The 18,669-nt window shown below is 43.2% G+C and overlaps 1 protein-coding gene across 1 annotated transcript in view; it reads left to right on the top strand.

Annotated features, from left to right (window-relative positions):
- Positions 1–18,669, top strand: part of LOC124613554 (protein nervous wreck) — a 754,174-nt gene that overhangs the window by 517,684 nt on the left and 217,821 nt on the right. Inside the window, exon 7 of the mRNA XM_047142268.1 lies at positions 14,160–14,223. Coding sequence (XP_046998224.1) covers positions 14,160–14,223 — 64 coding nt within the window. The remainder of the gene's footprint in view (positions 1–14,159; positions 14,224–18,669) is intronic.

An 18,669-nucleotide genomic window follows, 5' to 3' on the forward strand; every position in this document is an offset into this window, starting at 1 on the left:
CAAAAGAGCAAAGCAAGTAGTGGAAACATGTGCATTTACCGCCGCAGAAAAAGGCGAGGACCCAGCCATCATCTGGCAAGGTGATACTGAGTGTTCTTAGGACTATCAGAATATACCGGTAAGGACAAACGATCAGAGTAACATACTACTGAAATCTCCGGATCAGATTGTGGGAGACCGTCATCAAGCGAAGCTGTGCAAGGCGGTACCTTTGCTTCACGGAAATTCTCCAGCTCATTCTACCTACTTAGGACACAGTCATACTTGCTGCTTATTTGCTTATCAAATTTGATCTCACACATCTCCGTCGCTGGCCGCTGTGGCCCAGCGGTTCTAGGCGCTTCAGTCCGGAACCGCGCTGCTGCTACGGTCGCAGCTTCGAATCTTGACTCGGGCATGGCTGTGTGTGATGTCCTTAGGTTAGTTAGGTTTAAGTAGTTCTAAGTCTAGGGGGTTGATGACCTCAGAAGTTAAGTCCCATAGTCCCATAGCCATTTGAACCATTTGAACATCTCCATCTCTCATCCCCTCCCCTCCACCACCATTGTATTTTCCTGACATGCCAGCACCCAATGAATTCTTTCTTCTTGCTAGGATGATGAAACTATTGCAATACAATATGAGGACGAGATGATTTTCGAGGTGGAACGCATCCTGAACAGCTGAAATACAGACTTCTACAACCAAGGTCTCCGCCAAGCAACCCATCTTCGGGTAAAGCGTGAATCATCAAGTTCTGTGGTCGCAGCTCGATTTTTTCGAGGTCATGATTAAAGCTTTATGGTACCCTCTTGTACAGTTTCGATGACTGCAAATAATTCGCTTAAACTGCGTGCCATTCTGTCCTCATTATCTAATCAAGAACATACTATCCTTTATATGTTGTAATTCGCATGACATTTTTTCAAGAGTTGAGCATCAGGTCTTGGAACAAGCAAGACTCCCATCTCTATTCACCGTCCCTCTCTCCATTTCTTTCTTTCCGTCCTCGAAGCACACCAACAGCATAACATGTTCGACATATTACATGTGTCTAAACACACCTACTCTCTTACCTTCCGCGTTTCTTCTCACTCTCTTATGCTTTCCGCTGTTAGACCCTCAGGATATTTCATCAAATACGTGGGTGCCCAGTTTGCTGTATCCTTCCCTCATGACCTACCAGGAAAAAAAAACCCGCACACTACGAAGAAGTTATGCAGATTGGTCCTAAACAGATATTCTCACAGGTATCGATGGAAAATTTAGAATTGTAAACTTTGGCGGCCGATGGACGAATGTATGACGCTGCAGCGCAACACGCCACGCAGCTGACAATGATAACAAACATCGAACATATCGATATCAGGGGCATAAAGTGTTTGCAACTTTTGTTCCGTGTACGCAACTGGACAGTAACTACGCCTCGCAGGCATGTGTGTGAACAAGATACGCAGATGTGAACATTTGAGTAGGATCGTAATTGGGCTCAAAGAAGCCGGTTGTAGTAGCCGGCGAATCGCTCCGATCCCTCCCAATCTCGCCTCCCCCCCTCCCCCACCCTAAAAAAAAGCCAAAACAGAATCCCGGCCGGCCGGAGTGGCCGTGCGGTTCTAGGCGCTACAGTCTGGAGCCGAGCGACCGCTACGGTCGCAGGTTCGAATCCTGCCTCGGGTATGGATGTGTGTGATGTCCTTAGGTTAGTTAGGTTTAATTAGTTCTAAGTTCTGGGTGACTGATGACCTCAGAAGTTGTCGCATAGTGCTCAGAGCCATTTGAACCATTTTGAACAGAATCCTGAGTACGAGTAAGGCTGTGGACACAGTCTTTAGGGATCGAAAAGGCGTCCTGCTCATCGTCGTAATGCCTAGGGGGACTATAAATGCAGCGGCGTACTGTTAGACTACACATGGATACGCCACGTCGTTCAAAACAAACGGTGTTGATTGTTGTCCAGCGGCATTGTGCTTCTTCACAACGCTCTACCCCATTCTGCGAAGCCGAAGGATTTGCTTCGGCAGTTGAGGTGGGCAGTTCCGTAACATCCACATTATAGCTCGGACTTGACTCCCAGTGATTACCATCATTTACCCAAATTTCTCGATCTGTTATGCGGGAAGCACTGTTGAAATGAAAACAAACTGAAAGAGGACGTTAGTGACAGGTTAAACAAGTGGCAGGCAACTGAGCATGCAGAAGTCTTAGGACCTCTAGAGTGCTGCGACAAATGTTTAAATTCAAATATCAAATTTAGATATAAAATAATTTTTCCTTTCATTATCTTGATAGAGGAGAACACCAACAATAGTGAAACAATGGTAATTGATTGTAATCGCATTAGATCGGGTGATGTTTGAAGGAAAACTTTTTGGAAATGAGAAACAAAAAGCAGCAGATTTGAAATTTGGGCAATAAAATAACTGATGATGACCGAAGTATTGAGATTATGAAATACGGACTAGCAATGGCAAGGGAAGCATTTCTATAAAAAGAGGCATTTGTCTGGAGTGTAGCCTTGTACAGAAGCAAAACGTGGTTGATAAGTGGTTCAGACAAGAAAGCTATCTTCTTTTTGACATGTGGTGTTATAGAAGACTACCGAAGATTAGATGAGTAGACCGAATAATAAATAAGCAGGTACTTAATCAAATTGGGAAAAAAGAAATTTATGGCAAAATTGGGCTAAAAGAAGGATAAGTTGATATGAAACCTGCTGAGACATCAACAAATTGTCAGTTGTGTAATGAAAGGAAGTCTGAGCGGTAAACTTGTAAAGGAAGATCTAGGCATGAATATAGTAAGCAGTTTCAAATGGATGTAGTTTGCATTAGTTGGTTCAAATGGCTCTGAGCACTATGGGACTTAACTTCTGAGGTCATCAGTCCCCTATAACTTAGAACTACTTAAACCTAACTAAACTAAGGACATCACACACATCCATGCCCGAGGCAAGATTCGAACCTGCGACCGTAGCGATCGCGCGGCTCCAGACTGTAGCGCCTAGTACCGCTCGGCCACTTCGGCCTGCTTGCATTAGTTATGGAGAGATGAGGAGACTTATACAGGATAGACTGTGTGGAGAGCTGTATCAGATTAGTCCTCGAACTGAAGAACACAACAAAAATAACCTTGAAGAACAATATCTAGAAAAACAAATGTTCCTTACTTTTAGAATGACTCTCGTATATTTCTGAGAATCTACGTCTGGAGCACAAAAGTGTATGGAGATGTATCAAGGGCTATGAGAAAGTCGAAACAGAGCATTTAAAATGTCGTGGCAATGAAGAATGCAGGAAATTAAGATGAGTGATAAGCCAGTAGAGATAGAACTTCCCCGCAGAATCGTCGAATAGCGGAATATAAGGAAAACATTGACAAAAAAAAGGGACATGATGATAGGAATTCTGTTAAGACACCAGAGAATAACTTCCACGGTATATGAAGGAACCGCAGAGGGCAACAACTCTTGGGGAAATGGAGATTGGAATACATCCAACAAATAATTGCAGAAAAGAAAGAATGTTGGGGTTGTTCGAACCTACCGCTAACAAATCTATCACCTCAAGTGCATTGGAATGCTATAGGAATTCAAATGAGAATCCCTGGATGGAAGGCGATGTTCTTTTCGAGGAACTCTATTCAGAAAATTTAGAGAACCAGCATTTCAAACTTACTGCAGAGCGATTCTACCGCCGCCAAAATACATTTCGCGTAAGGACAACGAAGATAACATACCAGGAATTAGGGGTCACACGGAGACACATAAATAATCATTTTCGCTCTCTATATTTGCGAGTGGAACAGGACAGTAAATGAATAATGGTGGTACAGGGTACCCTCCGTCAAAATCGTACAGTGGCTTCCGGCGTGTGTATGTAGTCTGTTAACTAAGACTTCTCTTTAAGATTACAAACTTTGTGAGTTCAAGGTATTGTCCTGTATTATGCTGTAGCCTGCCCTTTATAAAACATTAGTTTATTGCTAGCGCCTTCGTCCAGGTGCGCGTACGTCACATGTATTGCACACACACAGGTTGGTTAGGAACAGTCTCTTCAACTGTGAAAACAAAACAAATACTTTTCGCATTTAAAATAAGTTAAGTATTTCATCTTATTTCAGAATATTCTCTCACATTCTTTCTTTCCTTGATTTTTGTTTGTTGCAAGAGTCTGGACTTAAAGAATAGTCAAGACTTGTGACGTGATCTTTGGCACTGTAGTACACTGTAGTGCTCATTCTTGTAACCTGAATGTTGCACAAATAAGAGAGAAATTTCTCTTCATACTTTTAAAGTATACCAAGCCAATTAAGTTGGAAGAGAAACAGCAACAGGTTGTTTTCTAATATTTTTATGCGGCACCTCTTCCCATCCCCAGCCTTATTCATAAGGGGTAATACAGGTATCTTATTTTTACACAAATAATGCGCAAAGTATATACCAAGTTTGGTTGAAATTGTTCCACTCGTTCCTGAGTTATGCTTTTACATCATCCCTTTGCATCCCGGCCCTCGCCCTTAGGGCTACTTGAGATGTTTTACTGTCACAGTAATTTTTCCAAGCAGTAAGTTATGTGTTTGCTGTGTTTAGTTGAAATTCCTTCAGGCGATAAAGAGATATGCTGATATGACACTTGTCTTTCCACCCTCACCTCGCATCCTAGGGTTCTCACCAGTGAGTCGAGAATTTCTAAAATATGTGAATTCCATACAAATATCGGTCGTTATCGATTATTAGCTTTTTACCACGGCTTCTCCCGTAAACACATATACCAAATATTTTTCACACACACATATATATCTGAATTCTCCCCTAATTTACTTTTTCCCTTCTATTTCTCTCTCACCTGAACCACCTGCTGTACATTTTCTACCTGCCTCCTCACACGCTGTCCCTCATCCAGCTGCCTCCTCACACTGTGAACCTTCTCAATTGCGTAATCACAACCTGTCCCTCTTCCACTGGCCTCCTCATACACTTGACCTCTTTCACCTTCTCCCTCTTTAACCTGCCTCCTCACACCCTCTTCCTTTTTTGCCTGCTCACTACCCCTATCCATCTTCCACCTGCACCTACACAACCCTCTCTTCCCTCCCCATCATCGCTCCCCCTCTCTCTATCAATCCCCTCCTCCTCCAACTGCCTATCTTCACTTCCACCTTTTCTCCATCCATCCCCTCTTCCCTCCTCTCCCTGTCAATCTCTTCCCTCCATCTCCAACTCTCTTCTTTGTCCTCTTTCTGTCCGTCTTCCCTCCTCCTTCTCTCTTTTCTTCTTCACCCTCTCTCTGTTCGTCTCGTCCTCACCTTCTCTCTGTCCATCCCTCCCTCCCCTCCCCTCTGCCTGCGCCCCACTCTCTGTTCATCTCCTTACCCCTCTCCCTATTTTCAATGGCACCTCTGTCCCATGGGAAGTAGGTGCTTCTTACCCTCACAGTGCTTCCTTCCAGACAATAAGTGATATTTGGTTAATTGTCGATCAGGTGGTTTGGGAGGAGATGTGTAACATAAATACATACCGTTTCTATAAAACATATAGATATACAGATTTTTACATGTCATATCTAGTCAACTCCAGCCCAGTCCTTAGTGTGGGAGGGGTATAATACTTCCACTGCAATTCTATACAAATTTGAGTCATACATAAAAAAAATGGCTGAAATTACTGCAGACTTTTCTGGATTATGTTTCCGTGTCAGCCCATTTTTCACCCCGCCCCCACCCAAGTAGGGTGTAGGTATTCTTTACACCCACAGTGCTTTTCTCTGCATAGTAATTGAAATGTGTTTACAACCACAGTGTTTTTTTCGTCATAGTAACTGAAATGTGTGCCAAGTTTGGTTGAAATAGATCCATCGGTTTAGGAGGGTCTGTGGAACATACATACATATAAATATAACGATTTTTATAAATTAAAAGATATAGACTGAAAAACGATTTCATCACTCCCACACGATCGGATGTTCACTACCTGCTGACTGATGGTTCCACTCAGTATTTGCTGTGATTGTCCTTATTTGTCCAATGTCATCACCGGGTCATCACCGACTAATCACTGAGTGTTTGCCATAAGCATAATCAGATCGACTTTGCATCCACTGCTGAATAGCGGCAATATCCACAATTCTTCACCTATTATAATGCAATCTTTATACATCAAAGCGTGACTTGTCTGTTTCTAGATTTCATCGACTAGCATTATTATAGGCAATTTCCGATAAGTTTTTGAGTGAATTGTCCATAGCATTTATATGTATAGGTGTCTTAGATTAGATGTTGTAAACTACTTTCAAAATAAGACATTTCTGGTGCACTGGGTATTAATTAACTGTTAGCCGTTGTTTGCCCTGTTTACTTTGTTTTTGTCCACACACTCCTCATCCACGTTGTAAATTGAAACTCAAAAGTAATTAAAGGTATCAGATAGACTCGGAGACTGAGGAGTGAAACTCAAGATTTCTCCACGGAACCTGTAAACCGTTTACAAACACTCAACGTCCCTCCGTATAACAACAGCATGGTGGCAGGAATCATGAACTATTTCTTATTCTTGTACCCTGGAAGAGTGTCGCGTTCAGTCTAATACCTACGCCTTGCTGAAAGGCTGATCGTTGAAATTAGAGTAACGACAAACTTGTTGATCTGTTTCAACAAAGTAAAATCACTATAGATAAAGCCTCATTAAAGATCGAAACAAGTTATGACTCCTCTAAACAAATCTACGTCACTCCTGATTCATTTACCTGAAATTAACAACGCGCAGTAAATAATAATGGTGTTCCATTAGTAGTTACGGATTCTGTACCAACATAGTGACTTCGGTAATAACTTAGCAATAACGAAACTTTTCGTTAGATCCTACGATGTGGCACGTGCGGCGGTACTTCAGAAAGTAAATTATACACTCCTGGAAATGGAAAAAAGAACACATTGACACCGGTGTGTCAGACCCACCATACTTGCTCCGGACACTGCGAGAGGGCTGTACAAGCAATGATCACACGCACGGCACAGCGGACACACCAGGAACCGCGGTGTTGGCCGTCGAATGGCGCTAGCTGCGCAGCATTTGTGCACCGCCGCCGTCAGTGTCAGCCAGTTTGCCGTGGCATACGGAGCTCCATCGCAGTCTTTAACACTGGTAGCATGCCGCGACAGCGTGGACGTGAACCGTATGTGCAGTTGACGGACTTTGAGCGAGGGCGTATAGTGGGCATGCGGGAGGCCGGGTGGACGAACCGCCGAATTGCTCAACACGTGGGGCGTGAGGTCTCCACAGTACATCGATGTTGTCGCCAGTGGTCGGCGGAAGGTGCACGTGCCCGTCGACCTGGGACCGGACCGCAGCGACGCACGGATGCACGCCAAGACCGTAGGATACTACGCAGTGCCGTAGGGGACCGCACCGCCACTTACCAGCAAATTAGGGACACTGTTGCTCCTGGGGTATCGGCGAGGACCATTCGCAACCGTCTCCATGAAGCTGGGCTACGGTCCCGCACACCGTTAGGCCGTCTTCCGCTCACGCCCCAACATCGTGCAGCCCGCCTCCAGTGGTGTCGCGACAGGCGTGAATGGAGGGACGAATGGAGACGTGTCGTCTTCAGCGATGAGAGTCGCTTCTGTCTTGGTGCCAATGATGGTCGTATGCGTGTTTGGCGCCGTGCAGGTGAGCGCCACAATCAGGACTGCATACGACCGAGGCACACAGGGCCAACACCCGGCATCATGGTGTGGGGAGCGATCTCCTACACTGGCCGTACACCACTGGTGATCGTCGAGGGGACACTGAATAGTGCACGGTACATCCAAACCGTCATCGAACCCATCGTTCTACCATTCCTAGACCGGCAAGGGAACTTGCTGTTCCAACAGGACAATGCACGTCCGCATGTATCCCGTGCCACCCAACGTGCTCTAGAAGGTGTAAGTCAACTACCCTGGCCAGCAAGATCTCCGGATCTGTCCCCCATTGAGCATGTTTGGGACTGGATGAAGCGTCGTCTCACGCGGTCTGCACGTCCAGCACGAACCCTGTTCCAGCTGAGGCGCCAGGTGGAAATGGCATGGCAAGCCGTTCCACAGGACTACATCCAGCATCTCTACGATCGTCTCCATGGGAGAATAGCAGCCTGCATTGCTGCGAAAGGTGGATATACACTGTACTAGTGCCGACATTGTGCATGCTCTGTTGCCTGTGTCTATGTGCCTGTGGTTCTGTCAGTGTGATCATGTGATGTATCTGACCCCAGGAATGTGTCAATAAAGTTTCCCCTTCCTGGGACAATGAATTCACGGTGTTCTTATTTCAATTTCCAGGAGTGTATTATTACAGCATTTCAAGTAACGTGAATGGCACTTTACACATCAAAATGACACAGATACACGACACTGTTTTCCAGTATGTCACTAATATGAACAGTCGGAACCTTCTACCAATAAGCTATTTCGTCACTGAGCCATTCGAGAACTACTGTGTCAACGTCCTCTTAGTTATAAAATACCTTGCCCCAAGATGTTCTTTCAGCTTGCCGGAATGGTGGAAATTTCTTGGTGCAGGATCTAGATTTCCCGATAAGCATCACCCACGTCAATGCGGCTTTGGTCAAATTGTTAGTACCATTTCAGTACGACTGTACGTGACATTGCATTTGGTCCATACAATGTCAGAATTTCATGATTAAAACTTCGTGCTATTTGCAAGTTTTGCCCACATGAAAGGTACTGTCCCCTGTACTTCTGCTTGGGAGTATGATTCCAGTTGTGGCGCCTTTTCATCAGCGCACTGTGATCCACTTGTCATCCGTACCGCAGCAGAACTTTCAGCATTTTCGTTCCTGAATGAGATTTACACTCTGCAGCGGAGTGTGCGCTGATAGGAAACTTCCTGGCAGATTAAAACTGTGTGCCGGACCGAGACTCGAACTCGGGACCTGTGCCTTTCGCGGGCAAGTGCTCTACCAATTGAGCTACCCAAGCACGACTCACGCCCCGTCCTCACAGTTTGGAAGGTAGGAGACGAGGTACTGGCGGAAGTAAAGTTTCATTTTCGTTCCTCTCCGGGTGGATGAATAATTAAACAATTACCATGTTGCTAATGGTTTGATATTATTTTGGGGTACAGGATCGAATCCCAAGTAAAAATATTACCCAGAAGAAGTCAGGTGCTGTCCATAACATGATCGCTGTTGTGCAATTTACTTCGCGCAATAACGATCGGCAGAAATAAAAAAATATAAAAAATAATACGGAAACTGGCTAGTGAAATTTTGGTCCAAAATTATGAATTAATTTTGACTCTGTTTGAAAAGTACTGTAAATAAACGTTCGCCAGCACAATTAGTGTGAGCGAAATTATTTAAAACTCTCGACTTCGAAATAAATTACTTTATTATTGTAGCATGTTGGCAGGCGTGGACACTCGCAAAGGCACTGACTCGCCCCATTATCAAAACATAATGATCACTTAGAAAAATTTAAGTCATGGACAAAAGCAATGAAACCTGGTAGTCAGGGAAAGACAGGATTCGGTTACGATTGTGGACGGGGCCGTAGACAGTTACTATTCGTTGCCTTTTACAATTACACACATTTAATTTAAACCAGTAATTCCAGACTCAACAATATATTAAAAAAACCACACTTTATTACTGAAGGAATGAACAACTGTGTAAAATAATAGTGTTTTCAGTGCGTCACAATTTAAGCAAATCACCATAAAATACAGATACAACAGATAATGTTTTAAAAACAAGTAACTGTGATCACGGCTGAAGGCCTTATACGCCAAAAATGGCAATAAATTAAGATTTTTAAGAACTGGCTGCAACTTACAACTTTCAAATATTAAAATGTTACAGGTAAGTATCCACAAGGCATCAGACGCCAGACATGGCAGTAAATAAGGTTTTAAGCCTTACTGCTAAAAAAAAGTAACAGTAGAAAATTAGAATTTTAAGCCAACTAACCACAATTATAGCTGAAGGCCTTACACGACAGGAACGGCAATTACATAAAAAAAAATGTAGGAACCTGCTGTAAAACAGCAAAAACAATAGCAAGGTTAATTTAAAAAAAAAAGAAAACAAGCAACAAGCAACTGATCTCCATACGGGTGAAATAAAATGATGGTAAACCCTTACACTGCTAGATTTATTCCAGAAGGCAACCAAAACTATTAACTAGGCATACATAACGTTTAATGTAGGCATTACAAGGTATTACAATAAATAATACAATTTTAAAACACAAGGACCAGCCACAGATGGTGCTCCAGGAATCGACCTCTGAGAACAAACACTTTTCCGAGCGATGAGATAGGCAGGAAAGGGTTGCATTCACTTCACAAGATGGTAACTCAGACTAATGGCAGCCTAACGAATGACTAATGATAACTTGCTGAAGCTACCCGACGTCCGACAAACCAAATGAAACAATATGCCAAAGCCGGAACCGGCGGTCTGCACTATGCCCCGAGAATGGTTCAAATGGCTCTGAGCACCATGCGACTCAACTGCTGAGGTCATCAGTCGCCTAGAACTTAGAACTAATTAAACCTAACTAACCTAAGGACATCACACACATCCATGCCCGAGGCAGGATTCGAACCTGCGACCGTAGTGGTCGCTCGGCTCCAGACTGTAGCGCCCAGAACCGCACGGCCACTCCGGCCGGCCGCCCCGAGAATACTGTGTTTAGAGTGCACGGAACGAGAAAGGAATCACTATAACCAGAGTAGAAAAATCACCAACCGGTCTACAATCAAGAAAGCTGTCAACTACACGCCTTATCGGACAGTAACGGCAAGGCGAGGAAACCTACACTGCCGTTACAAACCTCTGGGGCAGGTAACTGGGGCGATAGCGGCCACCAGGCAGCAAAAATACCGCTGGTTGAGCTTAACAAATGGTTCAAATGGCTCTGAGCACTATGGGACTTATCATCTATGGTCATCAGTCACACAACACCCAGTCATCACGAGGCAGAGAAAGAGCTTAACAAATTGTAACAAGCTGAACGCAGTAAACAGTAATAAGAAGTCGAGGAAAGCTAATCAGCTCCACCTTCCCCAAGCAATCCACTCGCTGCTCTTCGCCTCGGCGACACTACGAACAGCAACAAGACCCAAGTCACTGGAAAATCGCAAGGCATCACAATGGCGGGGGTTTCTCTACTTGAATTCAAGTGTAGTCTTCTTAAAGCCTGCAGGATCCGGTTTACGACGGTGTCGTGCACCCTCGTGACAACAGCCCTTAGACCCGGCAGTCCATGCGCGGCGCCAGCGGTCCCGGCGTGTTGACGCACTGCGCCGACCTGGCTCCTCCTGAGGCCCCAACTGACTCCACACTCAAGACGACCCGGAAAAACAACGACGTCGCCCCAAAGGTAGGGCAACCGTAACTACATATCGATAACCGCCGCTGCTGCCATTAGCTGACAGGCAACCCTTGCGAAACGTAGTGGCGCCAGTCAACACGAGAAGAAGAGAAACAATCCCAACCATGCCAACTAAACGATACGGTCTGGCCTCCAACAGAGGGTGGAAACCTACAAAGCACCAACGCGAGCCGCAACACGGCTCAAGCAAACTTGCAACTTCTTCATGAAATTAATTACTGGTTCTTTGCACTACCAATTGCGTAACAACTGAACTGCATTTCTCACTGCAATGTTAACTGCTATTGAACTGTTTTGCAAAAGGTAAACATTTCGAAAAGAATAATTTTACTGTTTAAGTTGACTGGTTTTTAAAATAATTATGGAGTTTACTACTTTGACTTATTGTTACTTAAATTAATTCTCATATAAAATTGTCTGAACATGAAATATTGTTAAATATACTGCTTTGTCATATTACTTGTCAATAATCAGCACTGTTAAGTGCAAGTCCAAAAAACTAACTTTTTGTTACATAAATTGCTTCTCACACAAAATTGTCTGAACATGAAATATTGTTAACTACTGTATATTGCTTTCTCAAATTGTCAATAATGAGCACTTAAACAGCAAATAAAAAAACTGGCTTTTTTGTTCACTTTCATTTAAACTATTAATCAATTCGATAAACTTCATTCTTCTTATCATTTACTTTCAGTTCATTAACCAAACACTGGGTTAATTATGGATAGGATCGTCAGTTGTTACTGAGGATTACATACCCCAACACACAAAAGTTACTAAAGTACGAGGCGTGTTTTTTAAGTAAGTACCATTTTGAAATTTAAAAAAGACGTACTAAGATATCTCAATAACGTTATTTTTACATGAAAGCCTGTACCTTAATCTATGCACTGACGCCATTACAGTCTGATTCTTCCTTGTTTACGCTGTGTATTGAATGTTTAAGATGCCTCCGATAATCGCGAGTCCCGCCGACTGTGAAGTACGGACTGTTATAAGATTTCTTGGTGTAAAAGGCCTAAAAGCGATCGATATTCAAAAAATGGCTCTGAGCACTATGGGACTTAACATCTGAGGTCATCAGTCCCCTAGAACTTAGAACTACTTAAACCTAACTAACCTAAGGACATCACACACATCCACGCCCCAGGCAGGATTCGAACCTGTGACCGCAGCGGTCTCGCGGTTCCAGACTGTAGCGCCTAGAACCGCTCGGCCACTCCGGCCGGCGCGATCGAGAGATCTGTGCAGTTTACGGAGAAAATTTTATGAGTGATGGAATGGTAAGAAAGTGGGTGAGAGCATTTAAAGATGGCCGCATAAATGTGCATGATGAGTAACGTAGTGGGCGTCCTTCGGTCGTTAATGAAAGTTTGGTGCAGGAAGTGGACAAAAAGGTGAGCAGACGCTTTACGATTTCCTCCTTGCGGGATGACTTTCCTAATGTTTCTCGTAGTGTTTTGTATGGCATTGTGCCTGAGCACTTGAATTACCGAAAATGGTGCGCACGTTGGGTACCGAAAATGTCGACGGATGTGTACAAAACCAAACGTTTAGACAGGGCATTGACTTTCCTTGAGCGGTACCACAGCGACGGTGATGGTTTCTTAAGCCAATTTGTTACGGGCGATGACACATGGGTGGCCTACGTCACACCAGAATGAAAGTAACAGTCCATGGAAGTTGAGCAAGGGCATCGTTTTGCTGCGAGACAATGCCCGTTCGCATGTGGCGAATCAGACCAAAGATCTCATCACATCTTTTCGATGGGAAACTCTTAGATCATCCTCCGTACAGTCCCGATCTTGCGCCCAGTGACTGCCATCCGTTCCTGCACTTGAAGGAACACCCGGGCGGTCAGCTTCTTCAAGACGATGACGAAGTCAAAACAGTGGTAGCAAGTCAGGCGGCAGACTTCTATGAGGAGGGTATTCAAAAACTGGTACAACGTTATGACAAGTGCCTCAAAATTGACGGAAATTATGAAGAAAAGTAGAGTAAGGTACAGGATTTCATGTAAAAATAAAGTTATTGAGATATCGCAGTACGTCTTTTTTAAATTTCAAAACGGTACTTACTTAAAAAAACACGCCTCTTAATTGTTATTGAACGATTCGCAACTAACACTGGCAAACCTTTTACAATTCTAAATGATAATCTGCTCGGAACTAACAGCTGTGCGTTCGGCTCGGCGATGTCCATTAGACAACGACAATGTACGGACATAGGCTCTTCACCACGACTAGCTTTGGGCCACCAGCGCTCTTCTTAAACACTGCTGCTTATTCTCGATGCTTTGCGCTGTGACCAATTACTTCTCCACATTATGCCTGGCCATACTGTACGTGGGATCATGCAGTGTAACAAGTCTTACGCCCTCTCGCAGCAGAATTCCTCCTTTGCGTCCGACCCGTTCACTCGCTGCTAACCGATTCTCCTTACCAACTGACGACAATGACCGACTGCGCCTCGCTCCTGCGCCCAGTGACAGTATGACAGTAACAATAACCTCTTTGGTTTACATTACTATATTTCCTGTCTTGGCTAAAATTTTTATGTGGGCACTGTGTTGTGTTACAAACTGTGTTTGCAGGAAACCCGGAACATGTACTCTTTTCTAACAATGTGCCACCGTTGCTGTACAATGGTCTTCGCGTGGGACGAAGTGTGTAACTTATTTTTTTTAGTCTCTACGTAAGAGCTTCATAGAAAAAATTAGTAGTGCCATACTAGCCAGAGTTATTTTTATGTGAGTTCTTATTGCACATTTTTGTATGTTCCAGGTTAAAGAAAAAGAAGGGTTCGTTCTTCCAGTCAATTACATCACTTCAGAAGAACAGTGCAAAGGTAAGTGATGCTTCCCTCAGAAAAATTCATATTTGAGGGGTTTCATATCATTCACATAATGACTAAAAATATAGAGTGTCCCAGGAGAACAATACTCAATGATTATTCGAATAAAATAGGGGGTAGTAAGCATGGGCTCTAAAATGCCTCCGTTAAGAGCAATTAGCCTTCTTCATCTTCGGTACTATAACACCAGACTCTACTGCTGGAAACTCTTTGCTTTCCATATTTTGGTAGGATGTAGAATGGGCCAAAACAAGAACAAGATGTCTAGTAAACATTGCCTCTAAAATGCATACCTTAAGAGCTATGAGTATTTGTTCATTAGAAGAGCGGAGGAAGTGGCAACAAAAGACTGTTCACACTGGTGTGCAGAATGTATGAGTCCGACGACATACCATCTGACTTTAGGAAAAATATCATCCACACAAATGGTTCAAATGGCTCTGAGCACTATGGGACTTAACATCTGAGGTCATCAGTCCCCTATAACTTAGAACTACTTAAACCTAACTAACCTAAGGACATCACACACATCCATGCCCGAGGCAGGATTCGAACCTGCGACCGTAGCGGTCGCGCGGTTCCAGACTGTAGCGCCTAGAACCGCTCGGCCACTCTGGCCGGCTCATCCACACAATTCCGAAGACTGCAAGAGTTGACAAGTGCGAGAATTATTGCACAATCAGCTTAACAGTTCATGCATCCAAGTTACTGACAAGAATAATATACAACAGAATGCAACAGAAAACTGAGGATGTGCTAGATGACGATCAGTCTGGCTTTAGAAGAGGTAAAGGCGCGCGAGAAGCAATTCTGACATTGCAGTTGATAATGGAAGCAAGGCTAAAGAAAAAGCAAGACACGTTCATAGGATTTGTCGATCTGGAAAAAGCATTCGACAATATAAAATGGTGCAAAATGTTCGAAATTCTGAGAGAAACAGGGGTAAGTTACAGGGAGAGACGGGTAATATAGAATACGTACAAGAGCCAAGAGGGAATAATAAGAGTAGACGACCAAGAACGAAGTGCTCGGATTAAAAAGGGTGTAAGACAGGGAAGTCGTCTTTCGCCACTGGTGTTCAATCTGTACATCGAAAAAGCAGCGATGGAAATAAAAGAACGGTTCCGGAGTGGAATTAAAATTCAATATCAATGATACGATTCGCTAATGACATTGCTAACCTGAGTGAAAATGAAGAAGAATTAAATGATCTGCTGAATGGAATGAACGATGTAATCAGCACAGAATATGGACTGAGAGTAAATCGACGAAAGACGAAAGTAATGAGATGTAGCAGAAATGAGAACAGCGAGAAACTTAACATCAGGATTGATGGTGACGAAATTGATGACATTAAGGAATTCTGCTGCCTACGCAGTACAATAACCAAGGATGCCACCAAAAGCAGACTAGCAATAGCAAAAATGGCATTCCTGGCCAAAAGAAGTCTATTAGTATGAAATATAGGCCTTAATTTGAGGAAGAAATTTCTGAGAATGTACGTCTGGAGTACAGCGTTGTATGGTAGTGAAACATGGACTGTGGAGAAACCGGAACTGAAGAGAATCGAAGCATTTGAGATGTGGTGCTATAGACGAATGTTGAAAATGAAGTGGACTGATAAGGTAAGGAATGCGGAGGTTCTGAGCAGAATCGGAGAGGAAAGGAGTATGTGGAAAACACTGATAAGGCGAAGTGACAGAATGATGGGACATCTACTAAGACATGAGGGAATGACTTCCATGGTACTAGAGGGAGCTGTAGAGGACAAAATACTGCAGGGGAAGACAGAGACTGGAATACATCCAGCAAATAATTGAGGACGTAGGTTGGAAGTACTACTCTGAAATGAAGAGGTTGTCACAGGAGAGGAATTCGTGACGACCCTCATCAAACCCATCAGAAGACTGATGACCGAAAAGAAGAGCTACGTTTCACAGCAGCGAAGTTGAAGAAGTGCTCATAGATCTTAAGGTATCTATTTTAGAGGAGTTGTTTACTCTAATTTTTCTCTTCGAATGATAGATCCTGTCTTATTTATGAATATTGACCATTTCTCATGGGATACCTTGCGAAACGATCTCCTCTGTGAACATCTCTTCTTCTTGTGGAATCCATTGTTGAACCAAACTTTTTTCGTATTCAGTAACTGACTCATTATTCTTCTGCATTTCTGTTGTTGTCAGTACAGTGTTTATTTCAGTACGAAACGAGATCTAAAAAACTTATTTCAATGTAATACTAAACTCCATCGAATGGTGCAAAATAAAAGGTCTTCTTTGTATGCTTTCTAATATCTTTCCGTAGGAAGCAAATATCATGAATACAGCGTTTCCCACCGAGCTCTGCCACCTCTTGCATTTCCGAAAGGAAACAAAATGTGAAAAATTCAACTGGCCAGGGATGTACCTACGTCAGGAGCTCACACGACGAGCAGGAATGCATGATCCAGTCAACGAACACCATTTTCAACACCAATTTAAGTGTTTCTAAAAAGCACGTGTATTTTTTTCTGTAGAAATGAAAACTAGAGGTGCAGTTAGTGATGGCTGATTTGGTTTCACCGTTCTAAACATCGTACATTCTGAAATGCTACGCTTTAAAGCATGTCAACGTCGCCACGGTTTCTGCCGTAAGGCGCAGGGCAAGGGTTGCCTGCACAGTACTGCAATTTGATGCAGACAGACCATATGAGTACGCACATTCTACCTACGCTGATTAGTCTACTAGCGTCTCCTTCTCGGGCCTGCTGTACTGCTGTCGGTGGCAAACAGAAAAATACTCTGTGACGCATTTCACATACGTTTCGGGCAGTGCTTTCCCTGTTTTGGTATGGCTTGTGACGTTTTCGGTCGTCTCGTCGATATACCGATCTTCAGTAATGAAGAAAAACTACATATGATGTCATTTTACGGCGAATGTCACAGAACTACAATCACTGATATAGCAGTGTACGCTGAACGCTACCAGCCAAACGAAGAAGGGAATAGACAAATGAGGGGTCGGAATGATTAGCGAGTCTAATTTTGTAAAATATATTTAACTGCTTCGGAGTATTCTTCGTAATTAAGAAAGTCCTAGCTAACGATTTTGGGGAAAATTACACAATGCATTTTTGTCCGAATTTTCGTGGCCAAACGAACAGTGGTCGAATGAACAAATGGGGTATCAAATTGACCAGCGTGAGATCTAGATATCGTAAATAAAGATTTAAATGCTTGAAAGTAAACTTGATGTGGTGTCACCGCCAGACACCACACTTGCTAGGTGGTAGCCTTTAAATCGGCCGCGGTCCATTAGTATACGCCGAACCCGCGTGTCGCCACTGTCAGTGATAGCAGACCGAGCGCCACCACACGGCAGGTCTAGAGAGACGTACTAGCACTCGCCCAGTTGTACAGACGACTTTGCCAGAAGGGGATCACTGACAATTACGCTCTCAATTGCCGAGACGATAGTTAGCCTAGCCTTCAGCTACATTTGCTACGACCTAGCAAGGCACCGTATTCAATTGCTAATCAATATTATGAATCATGTATCATCAAGAGCGATGTTCTACAATTATGGATTAAAGTTAAGTATTCCAGAAGCTACGTACTTTTCTTTATAGCATTCATTACGTATCCTGTTTCAGACCTCACGCCTGCGTGCGTGAGTTTAAGCGCGTGCCTTTCGGCTTCCTCTCATTGTGTCTAGGCTGTCTTGCCTAGACACAACACTTGATAATCGAGAAAAACTTAATTGGCGATTTGAGGGAAAGTTTTTGTCTGAATATTCGTAGCCAAACGAGGAGTGAGAACTGAGCATAGGAAAGATATAATTTTTGAAAAACATCAAAGTAATAAAGAAAAACTTTGTTGCTTGAGGGACAATTGAAATTCTTCATGAACAGCTGCTGCTGCTGCTAGTTACATAAGTGAAGTTTCAAAAACTTCATCTCTTCAAGGCCTACTAGCTATTTTAATTACAACAGTATCATTTCTAACACTAAAAAAATGGTTAAATGTTATGTGAAATTATTTATCTAAAAGTAAGAAATAAAACGGATTAGACAAATATTAACGCGGCTTTGAATGATACTCGAAATCATAGAAATCATTTACAGAAAATGAGGCGTCGACTGAGAATTTGAAGTTCAATGTTTGACTAAGTACCTTGGAATCTGAAAGAGTACTAGAGGATGTTTGACTGTGGTCTTTGTAGACAGTGCAGTCTAATTGGCTGTACATTATTTAGAGCATTATTCAATGTCATGTCAAATGTTTCTCTACTCAGTTTTACTTCTCAATGTTAGTCAAATCACTTCGCAAAATGCTTGACAGCTTTCCTTTTCTGTAAATTATTTTCGAACAGGTAACCGTCTACGCTTCCTGGAAGTCGCTGATTTTCTGTTAAGTCTGAGCTGAAATTGGTTATCTCTTCATATAAACTAGAACGTGA

This window comes from Schistocerca americana, chromosome 4, assembly GCF_021461395.2.
Source record: "Schistocerca americana isolate TAMUIC-IGC-003095 chromosome 4, iqSchAmer2.1, whole genome shotgun sequence".
NCBI lineage: Eukaryota > Metazoa > Arthropoda > Insecta > Orthoptera > Acrididae > Schistocerca > Schistocerca americana.